Genomic DNA, 19,184 nt, shown 5'->3' on the forward strand with positions numbered 1-19,184 from the left:
TGTTGTTCACATATTTGGAATACCCTGCATATCTCATCATTTTGATTTTGTGGTCCTAAGTTAACTATCACAAAATCCTCAATACGATAAAGAAAGCGTCTCTCAAGGATGATCCGTAAGCTCTTTAAGCAGTCCAAATATTTAACAAAAGCTTATTTTTTTATGATCAGTCGTATTCGATAAATCAATGCATTGTATACGGAACTGAGAACTATAAATTAATCTCCAAATTTATTCAAAAGTCACACTATAACGTTTCAGTTAGCAAATATATTTGACTAGCTTTTCAAAGCAAATTAAAAGAAATAATAATAATAATAATAATAATAATAATAGTAATAACTTTCATCGTATTCAGTTCACTGTAACTGGTCAATATATTTGGTTTTACGAGTACTACTATGAAACCAATCTCTTTTTAAATAAGTTGTGAAAAACATATGAAGTCTACCATTTTAGTAGAAGAATAACTGGTCTTAAAACGAAGTGAAAATATTAGACAAACGATGACAAATGGCTGTTTGGATGAAGCTACATGTTGTGGAATGTATTATATAAAAGAAGTATTTCAGCAATTATCCTCCACTTTTGCTTGTGCTATTGAAATTACTTACATCTCAAAACTCTTGAATCGTGTACTGGTAAATCATTCTTCCATCTCGTACTACAGCGAAGTATTCTACAGTATAACGTGTCACTACTGGAACTATCTTAAATGAAAAAATAGCACCACTAACTACGAAGTTGGTTGGTCTTTACGTTATGCTTAAAAGGAGTTACATATTCATATAATTACTTTATCTATTTATAACTTATCCATGAATTGTTTCAACGTGAAGACTAGACCAAGTCTTTTTTTAAATATAAATATAAAAATGTCAGTGTAAAAACATCGGTTATTTATCTTATTTTTTAGTGCTGTAACAATACAACTAAAAATGTAAACTGTTTATCTTCAAGTGTACCTCATAATTAAAGGAAACAAATTGGGTCAACTGATCCAGTTCTAAGTACATTGTTTATTAAGAGTAAATTAGGTGACGTGAGTACTTACCCTGCTGTGTACGGAGGTTGGAGGTCAAAGTGATGAAAGGCTATTCTAACACCTTCCCACTCTCGACCGCGGAAGTGGTAATGACAAAGAGCTCCCCCTGGATAGTGATCCGGGTAATTAGGAGACGAGAAATTACCTCGTTTCGTGTTACGGGAATCGAACATGTAGTAACAACGACCTTAAAAGAGAAGTAAAGAAGTAGAAGTTAGTAAATAAGTAAACAAACATATGTGTACAAGGCACATTTTTCAGAATAACATGTGCCATCAAATATTCCAGATATTTATTTCTCTAGTACCATTCTTTCTGTCCATTTTTTAATAACTAGATTTTTAAAATGTTTTATTAATATGTTATCGCTTCTTATGAAGTATATAAATATGTAAATCTCAAAATGAAGAATTCGAAAAGAATCTTGCTAACTGTTGATAATATTTGTCTAATCTTGGGATTTACATACTCAAGATTTACTATGCATGATGTGTTTAATAAACATTTACTAATATTTTAGTAAATGTTTATATATTTGCTTCTAAATAAACGTTTATTAACATTCAATCGTGTGAACGTTTACTACAACACATCTAGCTAATTAAACGTTTTGCGAAACATTAATAACATAGAATACTAAAATGTTAGAAAATATTATTCTAAACATTCCTAACAAAAATGTTCAAACACTTCCTACGAAAACGTGAAACTAATTAAACTTTTATCGGCAAAATATTTTTCGTGGAGAAAAAGAAAACTGTTTTCAATAGTTTCAGTGAATCCACCCTCTATCCGGGTGCGTGAAAGCGATAGTCTCTAGTTTGAGAGAACTCACTTTATGTTGGAAGCATAGTCCCATATCCGAAACGTTAGATCCCAGATTTAAACGTTCAAAAATGGCAATTCAGAAATGTTTAAACGATTAAATGTAAGTAAGCATTTCGCCAAACATATGTTAACATTCAAGAAAATGTTGATTAAGGAAATCTTTATATTAAACAATTGTTTAGGGAAGTGTTCAGCTAACTAAACGTTTCGCATAACCGTTATTATTTAAAATGATTAAACGTTTCTACTCCATAAAATTTAACAGGTACCTCTAGATGGAGAGTAGATTGCGAAAGTTTGCCTTCCAGACATATTTTTGAAATAGATGATATCAATGCGAGACATCGACCGACAAAAAAAAAAAGAGCTTTGTTTAACATTGTGAAACTATATGGATCCAATGTTGAAGATGGAAGTTTTAGATTTATCAATGGTTTCATTCGACATATAAGTATGAATATTGAATTTACCTTCTGAAGAAAGTCAGTACAAATCATACACCAAACATTCCAAATCACAGTAACAATAATTGTACTACAGGTGGTCTTCTTCACTGCAGAAAAATGTTCAAAGTTGCCAATATGTTATCTCATATATGTGATGCGGAAAACTACGTAAAAGGGACTATTTGTCGGAAAAAATAATTTTACAGGAAAGCCAAATAAATGATGAAAGTAAACTTTTAAGATCAATGCGTCTATTTTGTTTCAAAGTTAATGGATTTTGTAAAGGACATTTTAAAGAATATTTTAAAACAAGTTACATCTCTTAAGTAGTTTAAGTCAATAAATAAAGTGATTTTTTTATTTTGGAAAACGTTAACCTTGTTTTTCTCACAACAACCCTTGTACGTTAGTTATGATTAGTCATTTTATAAAAACAAAAAAGATCCAATTTTTAAGATATTTTCTCTATAGAGGTATATTTTTGTTCAGAATTTTAAGGTCTATGCAATGATGGTAATAACTCCATTTTGCAAATTCCCGACAAATGGTCCCTTTTAGTTTTCCGCATTACATATATCCATTGGTTTGGCCGTTATTTGCTCTTAGGTCGTTAATGACATATCCAAGTTTTATCGACTACTGTGAAACTACGTTGTACTCCCATAGACTTCGGTCTTTCACAAAGATATAGTAAATGATAGCAGTAGTCTCTGAAGTTGGACCAAAAATAGTTCAAAATGTGCAGTAGAATATCCTACATCGTTTGCACTCATATTACTACTACGAATATTATATTATATAGTACACAAGATGTAGTACCAAAATGTGGTACACAAAATTATATGTTTTCACAAATCATAATAGTTGGTCGACTAAAACTACTACCAATAACAGAATGGCGATGAACCTGTTTAACTTGGTTTACCATATTAGGGAACATACCGAAGGTTGTGACTGGGTTCAATGTTATATTACAGGCGTCGTATCTTAACTTAATATCAACTTTAGACAATCCGCTTCTACTATTCGATTTTACTGACATTTCTGTGTCTATCCGTCCGTCTGTTCCACGATAAATCTCGTAAAATTTATCCGATTTTTATTAAACTTGGTATATACCTTCCTTCCACTTGCAATAATAATTCTGTTGTTTGGAGTTGCAATTCATTAAGTACAAGAGACTAACATCCATCCCATATTGCAAATTTATATATGTACAACTGTATATTGAAGATCATTTTCCAATTTAAACCACGGAAAAATTATTGGATTATGACGAAACATAATGTATACTCAGTGACGTAACTGTGGTGGGGCGACGGGGCTTGTGCCTCGGGTGCCGTACTGTGAGGCGCAAAATTGGGCAAATATTTGACGAAGCATTTTGGTTTGGTTAGTCAAGTCAAGGGATAGTACGAGTTCTTGCCCCGAGCGACAACTAGCCTAGTCACTTCGCTGTGTATACTTTCTTTATGGCATTGTAAATATCTCTACAGCTTGGGCTTAAAATATTCCAGTAATAAAAGGATGAATATCATCCCAATTTTAAAAGTCTGTCCCATGATAATTTTCGTTAAAAATGTTCGATTTTGTCGTAATATGTTGTTCATTTTCTTCTAGGCTTTCCGATCATCTCTTCTACAGGGATATAAAATCAGTATATAAACAATAAGGTAGTGGATGTATCCCTATCCTCCTCAATCTCTATTTCTTTCAGATTTTTACGATAGATTTTTTAAAATTCATTTGGTTTTGATATAATTTAATGCTATTTTCTTAGGCTTTTTCTGTAATCCCATGTTTAAGAGTAATATCAGTCAGGAACAAGCGTTAAATTCAACCGCCTCGTGTGAGATAGATTAAAAAGTACGCTGTAATAACTGCCGTTATAATATGTCAAACATTTTCTTTACGACTTCACAACCATTCATTTTGCATGGAACTTGAAGAGTTCCATGATAAGTAATACAGAACAAATTGGCTTTTGATATAATATATGAAAATTTCTTTGACTCTTTTCTGTAATCCCCTGAGCTTGGGATTAAAAGTCAAAAATGAGCGGTACAGTTATTACTCTAATGTGGTATCCTTTTCCTTTCAAAATTAATAAAATATATTCCAAGATATATTTCATTAAAAAATATTAGATTTTCATGCGATGTGGTATATACGTTTTGATGCTTCACAATCATTCTCATTTATTTGGATTTAAAAACGATTTTGAACGAGAGAGATTGAACCTTCCTCTCCCCCCCACCAGGTTTAAAAATAAATATGTTCTATGACAACTTTCGTAAATACTATTCGATTGCAAGAGAATGTTTATTCAGTTTCTCACATAATTTCCAGTCTTGCAGTCATTCAAATATGAGGACTCACTAAACCCACCCGGAAGATTTAAATACAAATCCTATGATAAGTCGTGAAAATAAGTAATTTTGTCGAATATGGTTTAGTTTTTTTTCTGAGAATTTCCCATCATCTTAATTATTTGCAGTTGAAGTGGACCAATAATCAGGTAGTACGTTTTCCCCAATCTTATGCAATATATTTTCCTTAATAGGGCCTATTTATTAAGCACAACCAGATTTATTTTATAGAATATTATGTGTATTTTCGAAGATTAGAGATTTACTCATACAGTTTAGGATTGAAATGGTTCCGTCACTAATATGCTAATAAAAACATGAAACTCTTATGTCGGTGTATAACCTTGCACCTGCATGGAAAATTTCAAATAAAATTATTGATTTACGTATCTGTACAAAATTTCAGAACTTTACTTAGCATGAAAATAGTAGAACTTAATTTTCAAGATTAGTTTCAAACAAACATAAACTGAAAAAAAACCTAATAGAAATCATACACCATGTGCAAATAGAGCTATAACAGAAGAAAACTGTACTACAGTTTAATAATGCATCTCAAAGTTGTATGTGTATGGTAGTGCAAATTATATCTCTTGCCAGAAATACATAACGCCATCACGCGGAAGCGCATGGACATAAGTTATAAAAATGGGGAATTGACTCCACTACAAAAAGTGTTTTGTGTAATATCGTTTGCTAAAATAAAGTCTGTGATCTCAATAAAATGTGTAATTCGTCATAAGTACAACCTGAAACGTCACGACAAGGTGCGAACGTTTGTGAGCATTTTGAGATGTGACAAATAGTTAAGAGAAACCGAGAATGTTACGACTACACGTGGAAAGAATTCAAAAAGGCAAGTATACAAGGACAACGTGGCGATAGTTTGCAGGATCTTCCCGTGAAATCCAAAGGAATCCATTAGCAAAGCAAAAGGCGAACTCGCGATTTCACGTTCCACAGTGCAAGATGTTAAGTTTGTTGGTCTACGAGATTCAGGTACACCAGCATATCTATTCTGCTCACAATCACTTGGAAGCCATGATACTGAAAATGGAAGAGGCAACTATAAAAGTAACCAAGAAAGTTCTGTCTCTTTTTCCCCTACCACCTTCTAACATCGATATGTCAACTAAAACATACTTCGAAGATCAAAAATAGTCCCCATCAGCATAGACGACCTTCTGCCAACGTTCTGAAAGGCCATGGATTCCATCGCGGTAGAAGGTGGTGGGCCCTGAAGCGAAGAAGGTATCAAGTGTATTTTGCACCTCTACTAGGAATTTGACTGGTGTCGCCTAACGTGATTGTCCAAGGAATGGAACAGGTGATAATCGGACGGTGGAATGTTCGTGGAGTATGGCGGATGCAGTAGTGTTTCCTATCCAAGGCGTAGAATGGTGTCCTGGATCATCCTATCCACGTGGGGCTTAGCGTTGTCCTGTAACAGGAAAAGCCCTTTGCGATTCAGAAGTGCTGGTTCCATATTTTGAGTTTTTCTTGAACACGGCTCAAATGCTGACAGTACATAGTTGCATTGACCAGCTAGTAGCAGTTTCCGATTCACAATGCCGCGAGCAGTCCACCAAATACCCAGAAGGATCTTCTTCTGGTGTTTCGGCTGTTTTGGAACCCGTTAATGGGATGCTAACCAGTCATGACGGTGCCGTGGAGCTTTGTACAGGACCCCCTTCTAATCACATGTCAACATCCTGTCCAGAAATGGCTCCTTCCTCAGACAGGATAGCAAAGAAACACAGGTGTTTGCTCGAGTTGCCTTCTGGAACTGAGTCAAATCATGTGGGACCCATCGACTCGACCTGTAGTGCTTCCCAAGTTGATGGAGGTGCTGCTGAATAGTTTTTCTACTTACACTGAATTGTAGTCCCAGTTCCTCATATGTCTGGCTACTGTTCGCCTCAAAATTGTTGCCTGAAGATCTTCAATTTGTACATTCATTTCAATTTGTTCTTTCGGCTCGTGTTGCATCTTCGAGTGTTTCATCATCGTCCTTAAACTTGTTAAACCACCGCTGCACTGTCCGCAATATAACGACACAATCACCAAAGGACTGTCATATCTTTTGTCCCGCTGCAACGGCGTTTGATTCCAGTTTGAACTCGTAGAGCATACACGCCGTTATGACGCTCTGAGGAGATCCCATGTTCACTCTGTCCTTACACAAGTTCACGGTGTTACTGAACTGCTACAATCAGGTAGTATGTTGGATATACTCACACCAACAACTGATCTTCGCATCTCCATTCGCATTCAACTCACGGTGTGATGGTCAATGGAACACAGACCTCCACAAAAAGCGACAGAACTTTCTTGGTTGCCTTTATATTTGTTTCTCTGATCAAGCTGCATTGGATGTTAGTGATACACGTGTAACATCTCGGATAGTAGCAATCTACATATGCTTCGCGAAGTTGAACAGAACTCACTCGGGTGATGGATTGGACGGGGTTCAGCATTTGTTGCCTGGCCACCGCCATCAGAGCGATCTTTTGCCATTAGAGCCTTTTCATTTTGTGTTACCTCAAGTATGTCGTGTATCTCCAATCTATGCATAACCGAAACGATCTGAACACTAGAATTAGCCAGATAATAAACAACGTTATGGTTAGCACGTTCTCAACATTTGGACGGAGTTTAAGTAATATATGTTCGATATTTGTTGTGGAAATAGGAGTACCTGTATAGAAATATATCGACGTTTTTAGTTATAGTGACAAAGCTAGTGTCTTTCATATTGTGAACTGTAATAAGAAGGTATTGTATATCAGAATTTCAAGTAAATTCTTGGTCATGCAGATTTTTGGACCATTTTTTTTTTTATTAATTTAGCTTTAAGCCAGGTTGCCTGTATATAATTTATTTCTTATTTTAAATGGCCTTTGCAGATATAATGACTATAGGATGGGTACAGTAGCTACGCTTTCTCGTGTGCATGATTGTAGATCCAGGTCCTACTGGGAGTGGAGAGCATTGATGAAAACACACACACACATATATTATATATAGATTGAGTTAGATTTCGGTTTAATCCTATATACGTATGTAGGATTAAAAGAAAGTAGAGTCCGTGTCTTAAAAAGTGTCCCAAATATATCCGTGCAGCTACGGCCGTCATACAGGTCGCTAATGCGGTTAGTACCAGATTAATAATATAGGTAGAGTAATAGCGATAGAATCCTAAAACGATAATAGATAGGCAACATAATTTTGTTTCAACAGTGAAAGAAGAAGAATCCATGACTCCCTCTTTACATTGAGATAAAAGTGTACATAAACTTTTGAAACACACCGTATAAGCATGTAAAGCAAGAATATTTACAGTTTTTAAAAGTGAATTTATCATTTTTTTAACTGCAGAAAATGTTAATGTATCTTAAGTACAGGGAATTTACTATGGAACAAAAAGTTGAAGGATTTTTTTTTTTATCAAAGTAAAAATTGGAGGACTCAAGAGTGCTGTTACTTTGTTTATGTTTTGAATAAAAATATCAAACGGAAGACAATGTTGTGTATTCTCAGCCTTGATAGTACTGTCATGTAACGTTCTCATTATTTTATTTATCTAAGATTGTGCTTTTTCTTCTTCTTTTCTTCCTTTCCTATATTACACGTCAATGACAGAAAAGAAAACTTTGTGGACTGAGTCCCTCTGCCAACAACGCCATTTCTAAAAAATCACAGTCGCTTTTTTCAATTCTTTTATCAGCCCCATTACACTGCTCGAGGGTTGAAGGAAAATAGATCGCTCTACATTTCCCATGTTACCCAGTCGTACACAAAAAACATCCACCATAAAAAGTAAGAAACAAAGGAAGCGTTAAAAAGAAAATGATGGCAGTTTGAAAACAGCAAAGCATCGAGTGGCTGCAACCTTGAGATGGCTTCCTTCGACGATGACGGAATGCCGATCGTTTGTCTGTTTTTCGTCAGCCATATATATATATATTTTTTTTATATACTCGTCACTCAAGACGAGAGATAAGGCTGGTGCCTTTCACTAACGGATAGCTTAGAATGATGGATTGACCTCTGATGTACAGCGAGAGAGAGAGTGGAATCCTGTGCGATGAATAAGGTGGGAAGAAAACATCCTGAGGATGAGGAAATGCTTTCTCAACATGCTTACGATTAAGTCTGTGATTTGGTAACAAGAAGTGATCACTAGTACCAAGACGCCATAGCATAAACCAAAAAAAAAAAAAATCGCACGTAGTAGTTCAAAGTATTATATTACGTAGGATAACTAACATGTCGTCAATATAAGACATAGTTTGAGAATGATCGCTCTTCTTCTTCTTCTTCTTCTTCTTGGGGATTTAAAATCGATATATTCTGATAGATTAGTTTGCAGATTGTTTTGAATTTGGAAATAATATTACAGAAGGTGTTTTTCCACAAGAAAAGTGCACAACACTACTACCGATAGTTCTTATTCTTTTTGTGGGTATAATTGAACATATACAAGAAGTATGTGGATCACTGTTACGAATATGGCTACATTGATAAAGTTCGCAACACCGCTGAAAGTAGCCTATTTGTGGAGATTACTTAAAATTAATGTTGTTTTCCTTCTCTTTTTATAACATTACAGCAATAGCTTTTAGTAGCTGTAATTAAACAAGTTCTCGCAATTACACAATTTAAGCAGTGTCACAAATTTCAGCAATGTTTATCATATCTAAGGAATGCTTTGAGATATCGATGTGATGTAAACGGTAATATAATTTGTACGCTTCAAACCATATAATCAACTAAGTATTTGTTTCGAAATAAAACCTTTCAAAATTTTGAAGCCTTGTAACTTAGTCCTATTAATTCGAAGCAAGTCATACCATGGCCATAGTATCCAACGCTAAGGTACTTTTGATGTGCATTATCCCGTCCATCTCCGTTGTGCTGTATGTGTGATAAACTTTGGATATTTGTGATACTATAACATCCTTAATTTGCAACACTGAATAATAAAAGTTGTATTTTAAGTTTTTGTTTGACATGTGGGTATGGAATCTGACGTAGTGTCATTTCAAAAAAACTAACTTTAAATTGGGTTGGCAACACTGTTTATTAGGTGTTTCTGTTTAATACATGCAAATATTTCCCGTTCATGCAAAGTTTCACTTTTCTCCCTCTTTCTCCGTTATCACGGTTGGGCATTATAAACTGTGCACCCTGTATATATCACTGTTAAGAGTATAACATGACGAGCCAAAACTTATGATCACCCGCTACTTTCTGAGCTAAGTCAAACTGACGTAAAAATCGCGGGGCACAACAGAACCGCTCGCCAGATAGTGTTTATTGATCTTGCTTCATCAGTCAATGTAATACTAATGCGTAGATGGTGCTTACTGTGAGCCGTTGGTCATAATACTTTGACTCGTTAGTGTATGTTATTAAATGAAGAAATGTTAACAATAGGGGAACTAAATGTTATTTTTAATATTTGATCTATGTAATGTGAACACAGATTTCATCCAAGATTCATCATACAATAACTTTAAACTTTCATACCAGAAAAATTTGATCAACATATAATGGAAAAGTACGGCCATTACATATTTATTGTTGGGATAAAGTGTTAGTCGGAAAGTGTCCTCGAAATAATCACATGTCGGTAATTATACGGTGCTAAGCGAGGGTTTGTGAATAGAATAAATATAATAAGATATTAGAATATACCGTAAGGACATAAGATATTGTGAATTAAGATTATTAAGAATAATAGGAGATAAAAACAAATGATTATGAAGATAGTTTTATATACAAAGGGGGGCGAATAAAATGAAGATAAAAGGTATTAAGCGTATTTTAGATTATTTCTAAAGTGATTCCTTTCCGTTCCGATTGTCAGTGTACGCAAGATATACGACTGCATCTGCTCTTCCGAACGGCTTCAGATATTAAGGAATAATCGCAACATTTCTCTGTATCCTAAGATATTTTCAAAATCCAATAAAGTAAGTCAAACAGTAGTTTACAATAGTTAATATTTCTCAAGATAAAACTTGAATCTTTGAGAAACTCTTTTGCATATAATGATTCCAAATTTTTAAGACATATTATAATTTATCTTGATTCTATATTGGTCATATTTACTGACTCTTCATGATAACCAGAACCAGGAAAATAAAATAAAAATACTAGAAAACATTTTTAAAGATCTTCCTCGCATATATCCTTACAATGTACACATATTTCTTTTTCTAAAAAAGTACCAATATATCAGATATAAATACCTCTGGATTAATAATGTAAAAGTGTATATTTGGTCGCTAATCTCATCCATTCAAAGTTATGGGTAAATAAGGTCATATTAAGCACGTGATAGATGTCTGTTAATATCACGGTGGACGTGAAAGATTTATTATTGTAAATTCTGCTATGCTGCATGAATAATTCAATATGCTGTCTATGAATTTGCAATTGACATCTTTTCTTTTTTGGCTCACGATTTCATTAGATGTTCTGTCACGGTCATACCTAAGGGGTCAGGAGAGATTAGAATGACCATAGAATTGACCAGGTTAAATACACAGGAAAATAACAGTGCGATTTTTACAATGTTTGATAGCATATATTATTTTTCATGCGTTACCCTAGCCAACTGTTCTAAGCTGGTCACAAGGAAGCAGGGGAGGTTAGATTTACATATAAGTGCACAACCCAAATGTGACGTAATGTCACGTGGTATTAACATGGGGTTCAAGGTGAAACAAAACAAGCCCACGCTTCTAACCCCGTTATCTCGCTGACGATGGTTCAGCTGTTTCATAACGTAAGTATATAACATTATATATTATGTACAGCGGGGGACACTTCTAAATGGTACAGCCAAATGGAGATTTACGGCTAAGGTGTACCATTTAGAAGTGTCCCCCGCTGTACAAGGCAATTGAATATTATTTTTATCTTATTCTAATGATAAAAGTGTTATGAAAATTAAAAAAAAAATAAAAAAACACTTTCTTGGGTTGGGTTTGAATCCACGCCAAAAGCGATTTTCATTACTAGTTCGTTCGCAAGCATGCTCGACTACGAGGACCGACACCAACTAGCATTTGATTTGTGCTATATGTATGCTACGTGGCGGGAAACGGATTACTTCAACCAATCAGAACCGTGTATTTAGCTCCTATGGCTAGGGTCGAGCGTGGTTTTTTAATGCTGGTTAATAGAGTCTATCTGAAAAAGAAATATTTCTATTGCATTTTGTGTTTTTACAGTGGCAGAAAATTAACTAATATTATTCTGGTTACTTTAATTGTTAAAGAACTCAATAAGAAGGAACGCGTACAATTGAAATGAAAGCTGAGAAAAATTATTCGTACATAATAATTATTATGCATTATTATTGACAATGTCGAGAAACAAGAGAACGATAGCTAAACGAATCTCATGCACAACGAGAGATATGTAGAAAAGCTTAAGACGATTGAGTTTAATTTTTTGTAGCTTTACTCATTCTTAAAGTCATACGTGTCTGGAATATGTTAATAAGATTTAAGAGCATTGTAGAATTCGTGACACACAAGCTTGATATATTTCAGCATTTTCAGAATATCTCCAAATTTTGGGTTTGTAATATTGCTTTTGTCTCTCTAACTGGCGGTATCTGTACAGTAGAATTACTACTGGGTTCCTCTTGCTGATTCAAATTTATCCAATGCACTCATTATTACCGTGAGAGTAGTCGAATTTAATCTTACAAGGGACGTATGCAAAGCATGACAGCTAGATATTTATGAAAATTAGTATCTTGACTAATTGTGGATCGCTAATCATCGTGGTAATAGTTACTTGGTGTGGAAATGCCTTGTTTACCCGTTACGTATAATATATATACCAAGCAGTGGCCGGATGAGGCTGTGCACAATTATACCTCAAAAACGCCGGAAAAGACAGAAAATGAAAAATCTGTGCAGGTAATCTGATACCTACGGGAGGGAGACACGTGACACGTACAGCAGTACTGTCACACAAGCAGTGTTGCCATTCCAACACAAACTTATAGTTTTTCAACTAGAACGTATATCATTTTATGTCACTAAAACAATTGGCACAAAACCTGAAAGAAAATAAGAAAAAGATGGGTTATCAGTGTTGCCAAATAAGGGAGATATGAGGCTGTAAAGCTGAGAAATTATGGGGTCCGTACAAAGAAATGAACAAATGTATTACAACAACAAGACTGCAGAAGGAACAAATGTACAGTAGGGAGTAAATCACTACATGCATAGCATCCAGTGACTAACCTGCTTGATATGTCACATCGAGCGTGCGGCTTGGGAGTGAAATGTAAGTATTTTGCCATACTATCTATGGCTTTTCTGTTGTATGTATTGATGTATTATGTTAAAATATTATGTGCGTGTATATTACTGGTAACCTGAATGAAATATGTTTTATCTTCATTGTTGTCTCACATGCTAATATTTTCTATACTCTCGACTAACGCCTATCACAGATCATTAAACTTTGCGAATCGATTCTGACGTACTTTCTTGTCACAGATTTGCTACCTTTCGTGCCACAGGTTTTCTGTACTCTTTTCGGGCTCTACACAGTCGTTTCTGTGGTTTGGATGCCATGCAGGATTTCTGCAGTGTTGCAATCCCAACACAGTTCGTTTTATAGCTCTAGGGAATGGTTCGAGATATCGATTCCACACAAACGCCATTGGAATTGCTGCACTACAGGAAGACTTGCTGTTCATGTCACATAGGACTTCTTCTTTCTACGGCTACTCTAACGTGTGCCCTTTTTGGGTGAATTCTGTATCAAACAAGTAGATCACTGGATGATGTGCATGCTGTAGTTTACTCCCTATTGCACAGTTTTTCCTTCTGCAGTCTTGTTATTGTAATACATTTGTTCGTTTCTCTGCACGGACCCCACAATTTCGCAACTTTAGAGCCTCATATCTCCCTTATTTGGAAATACTGATAACCCATCTTTTGCTTATTTTCTTTCACGTTTTATGAAAATTATTTTAACGTCATAAAATGATATACGTTCTATTAAAAAAAAACTATAATTTTGTGTTGAGATGGCAACATTACTTGTGTGACAGTACTGCTGTAATCTTGGTCACGTGTCTTCCTCCCGTAGGTATGAGGTTACCTGCACACATTTTTCATTTTCTGTATTTTTCCGGCGTTTTTGAGGTATAACTCTGCACAGCCTCATCCGGTCACTGCTTGGTATATATATTATACGTAGCGGGTAAACAAGGTATTTCCGCACCGAGTGACTATTACCACGATGATTAACAATCACAATTAGTCAGGGTACCAATTTTTATAAATATCTAGCTGTCATGGTTCGCATACGTCCCTTGTTAGTTTTTGTGATCCTGATGTGGAAAACCTTCATTACAGTCAATAACGGTTTTCTAACTGTGCAAATAATACATTGATTTAAGCTAGTAGCATCGTTTCAGATTTTAAAAGAGGGAGGGCAAAATTCCCTACCAACATCTTTAAAAAGACATATGTTTCTCAAATTCTGGCGCCGTGGGGTTCAATTGCCCCCTATCCTCATCATGTGACACTCCTGATTTGAACCATATTTCAACAGCTGTGAAAATCGGTCGTTTTCAAAAGCGTAGTACAGGAAAGCTTATGATTAGAAAGAAAGAACACAAAATCAGTCTGTACTCACAAGAAATGTTGACGAGACAGAAGCTTATGATGATTTCACGTGAGTCCTTACCCGGAAACGTTTTTGTATTATGTTTGAATGGATATAGAGTTACCCTGATTGTGTCATATGTATACTTTGATAAGCTTTGTGAGGACATGGACTCTTATGCAAATCAACCCTTCAATACTAGGTAGATATACACATATATTAGAGGGACAAACAATTTTTGGTGAAGAAAATACATATCATTACAGGATTTTTTTAAAAAATAAAATTTACCTGTATATTGATCATTTACCTTGTACCAAAAGTTACAAAACAATATTATTACTAATGATTCTTTAGAATATTTTATTATTTATTGAGAAAGGAGAAAAGAATAAGAATAGTACACAGATTAGTGTACATAATCGTATTTATGTATAAATAACACTATTCAAAATAATATTTTATAATATCCTCTCGGTTCTCTAGTGCTAGTGCACGGAGCAGGGAGTAACGTGAGAAGAAAGAGCAATTGGTTATCTCCTATGTTTAAAAACATGTTTCTTTAATAAATTGTGTACTAATATGCTAATGAAACAATGAAACTCATATCGGTAGACAATATTATCACACCTCCGCCGACAAAATCTGAAATAACAATACTGGCACAAAAATCCGAGTTCCATTCCCGGTTGGACAGTATTGAAATTCGAACGCATTAAGGTAGTTCAAGTCCCATTCTAAACTGTAGATCCCCGTCTCATATAGTCTCGATACTGAAAAGATGATAGATTCCAATCCAAGGAACCTACAAGTGTTATATTAATGTAAAAGGAGATAAAATAATGTTATGCATAAAAGTTATGTATGTCAAACTTGTAGTATTTATTGACAACGTGGTTTTATAGTAACAGACCAAGTATTGTACGGATTTATACGAAAAGTACTTGAGGCTACAAATTCAAAGACAGGTGGAAAATTGCGTCGTAATATTTTGCTTCTTCAGAACAACGCCTCATTCCACAGATGTGACGTAGTGGAAGCTAACATGGTTTCAATTACTGGACACTCACCATATTAAACATGACTTAGTTTCAAGAGAATATAATTAATTTCAAAACCTCAAGGAACTTATCCGCACCTAGAAATATTACAAAGAGAAAATTCATATTATAATGTTGACAGTGGTTAGAAGAACAGGAGAAGTAATTTATCTCTACAGGGATACAAGCATTGCAGAAGAGATGGCACAAGCGCGCCGATATTTAGGACGATTATGAGTAAAAGAGTATAATAAAATACAGCTCTGTGTCAGCATTTCTCAAACTGTGGTCCACAGACAACAAGTGATTCTCGAATTCTGCCCTTATAGATCTCCTAGATTAAACATTTGTCCACGAAAGACAAAAATGAAATTCAAGAGAAATGTGTATTATACAATATAGCATACAAAATAGGTTAGAATCTCTAATAAATACAATATAATAAGAATGAATTATACAAATATTAATAGCTTTTATATATTCACTAGTGCATTTAAAATTTTTATTTTAACCCAGTGAAGCAGGTAATTGATGCAACTCCTTGTCTCATGAGCTTGGTACTCGTGAAATATGTGTTTTTTCAGTGGCATGGATTGAAAGGGCATCGGAACTGTCATTGTTCATCTCAGCGACCCCGAAAACAATAGATTCGACAATAATATCGGTCATTCTCGATGATTATATAAATATCCATCTTCCCATTTTGCGTAGAACGGCATCGGAAGTGACACAGTTTATCTCAGGGACCCCCAAAACCATGGATTCGACACTAATATTAGTCATTTTCGATCATTTATATATATATATATATATATATATATATATATATATATATATATATATATATATATATATATATATATATATATATATATCCTTCCTTCCCCTCCCGAGAAGTCGTGGTGCTAAATTTGGATTTAAACGGGATCGGAAGTGTCACTGTTCATCTCAGTGACCCCGCAAACTATAGATTCGATACTAATATCAGCCACTTTCGATCATTTTTAAATATCTTCCCCTTCCACCTGCCTTAAGTTGCACCGTCAAAGTGATATGATGAAGATCATCTCAGGCACGAACTTCATCTATCTTGAAAATTTGATTGAGATCGGTCGAGTGTTTCAAGAAATTAACACCCACCCACACACCCACACACACACACACACACATACATACATACATACATACATACATACATACATACATACATACATATATACATACATTAGTTCAGTTAACTTTAGAAACAAAATCTTATTTCTTTTAGCCACAGGTGTATTTTAAATAAAAACATTTGTTTTGATGTCTTCGAAATAGATGGATAGATATATTATTTATTACGCTATATCACATTTATGTAATACAGTATTAGCCCGCAGACTACGATCACTATATTACCATTAATATCCATTTCCTCTCTCATCTTTTAAAAATACGCAAACATTCAAAATAGGAATGAATATCAAAACCATTTAAAAGGCATTGATTAATGTTTAAACACGGTACTTTTTTTTACATAAAAAATCATTAAAACCACAGAAAGCTTGAAAAAAGAGACAGAAATGAAAACCACAACCAGAGATATAAAGACAGGAATTCAAACACACGCACGGAGACAATTTTTCACTGTTAGAGACGTGAAGCCATTCACTTGAACAGGTCAGAATCATACATCACAAGCCACGGTTTGGCCGTGCGTGCGGAGAGCCATGGGCTAGTCACACAACGAGAAAAAAAGAAACAAATGGACAGAATGACTTTCAGCGGATGAGATGTACCAAGAGAGCAGATGGTTTATAAAGAGGAGACCACCATCCGGCGTAAATGCCCTTATGTGAATATGGATGGTGATATAGGAGGTACCCAACATGTTCGAGCTTAGTTTACCAAGAGCTAACACTTCCTCCTCTAATTTCACTTCCCACGTGATGAGGATATCTTTATGCACAGGGTTGCGTTTAATAGAACTCAAACGACAGATTCTTTGCAAGGACAGCAAAGAGAACAGAAATTAATTATATATATAATATAAGTGGCTTATGGCTCATGCTACTATTTTGGTATACTTGTTACTATTTTGAGCAAAATACAGGTGGTGCAATAATCAGTTCCCCACCAGCACGCATACAAATATATTTGGTACGAGTACGATTGGACACATTCTCTTGCAATCTTGACAATAGTGCACTCGTTATTCATTTATTGACACTTGAGGCTTAGGTTCGTATTGTGGTGCAGTCAGTTTCTTGTGTTGAAGCAAATGTACTACGTTCTGGTATGTTGAAAACTGCAATGGCACGTAAGTTCGCAACAGAACAGCGTGTTAAAAATGCTTGAACTTTGAGGAAGATATAGGGATGCCAACTTTTGAAAATTGAAATACATACTCCAGGAGGGTGTCCAGTATCTCTTAAGATTGTGACATCATCGCTGGTCAAAAAACTGTGAACAAGCTGAAAGTGACTACACCACAAACTAAGCAATTCGGAGTTCGAATTTAATAAATTTAGTTGCTTTTGAAGCGTTTATTGAACTTATTTATTCCACTTTTGGTTAAGTCGGCACGTCATCAAAGTACGAATCTTTGAGTGCAGATTTGAATTTAGGAAATAGAAAATAAAAGCACAGGGCCAGATCAAGTGACTAGAGAGGTTGGGGCAACACACAGATCTCTTTTCGGACAAATAGTATTGCACAATCAATGCCTTGTGACTTGCTGCATTATCAGGGAGCCACTGAACATCACTCTGAAACTGGGGTCTCACACGTGATACGTTGCAGTAACCGCTTCAATACCTCAAAGTAAAAAGCGGTAATTACTGAAGCGGCTAGAGGATAAAGGTATTATGTAACAAATTGTACATTTCAGTAAAATCGACTTTCACAACTATGCCTGTTAACATACACCTTTCATCGTTTCCAAATCTCTTCACTAGGACAAGGATTCACTAATTGATGTGTTATGTTGCATGACTAACATACAACACATGCAGGAACCGCCACAGTTCAACTTTTCGAAAAATGTAACGTAACACCTTTATCCTCTAAGTACTTCCACTGTCAGTCCTGTAGGCACAAATTCCTTATGCACAATGCCCTTACTATCGTAAAAGAGAATGAGCAAAAGTTTGATTTTGGATTTGGACCGGCGTAGTTTTCTGGCTTGTGGAGAGTTAGGAGATTTCCACTATGCACTCTGACACTTTGTCGACAGGTCATATTGAGAAATCCATCTCTTGTCCCCAGTAACGATATTCAGGAGGAAGTTAGGGTCTCTACTGGAAGTAAGTAATCAGTTCTTAGCAGTGATCAACCCTGTCCCTTTATTGGTAGTTTGTTAAGGAATGAGGCAAGAAACCAGCACAGACCTTCCTCTTGTTGCGACCGTGGGTTATTGTTTGCTGCACAGTTTCTTTAAATCATGTGCAACTCCTCTGCAAGGATTCGCAGTGTCGCATTTCGGTCTTTCGTGATGGGTGTTTTCACTTTCTCCACTAATTCCAGTATTGCCATGTCCTTGCTGCATCTGGATGTTCCTCGTCTTAAAGTGACTCCCATGTCTCTCTGAAACACCTGCACCATGCAAATACACGCGCACAAGATAAAAAAGTGGCCCCATACAGTTGTTGCAACATTTGATAAGTTTATGTAGCAGTCTTACGCAGAAGCGTACAAAATTTGATGTTCGCTCTTTATTCCATGTTCAACTCACAAGGCAGCTTATCAACAACTATCTACATTCACCAAGCCCAGACACTTAACTGTCAGTCAAGATAAATGCACTTGATATCAGTTACTCACGAAA

At 35.3% G+C, this 19,184-nt stretch overlaps 1 protein-coding gene across 1 annotated transcript in view; it reads right to left on the minus strand.

Annotated features, from left to right (window-relative positions):
- The window catches only part of LOC145662944 (uncharacterized), a gene marked incomplete in the record, with an annotated part of 1,119,390 nt that overhangs the window by 427,170 nt on the left and 673,036 nt on the right, over window positions 1–19,184 (minus strand). Inside the window, 1 exon segment of the mRNA XM_081728979.1 lies at window positions 1,055–1,232. Within this exon segment, the coding sequence (XP_081585105.1) occupies window positions 1,055–1,232 (178 nt within the window).

Source organism: Thermobia domestica, chromosome 10 (assembly GCF_964235325.1).
Source record: "Thermobia domestica chromosome 10, izTheDome1.hap1.1, whole genome shotgun sequence".
Taxonomy (NCBI): domain Eukaryota; kingdom Metazoa; phylum Arthropoda; class Insecta; order Zygentoma; family Lepismatidae; genus Thermobia; species Thermobia domestica.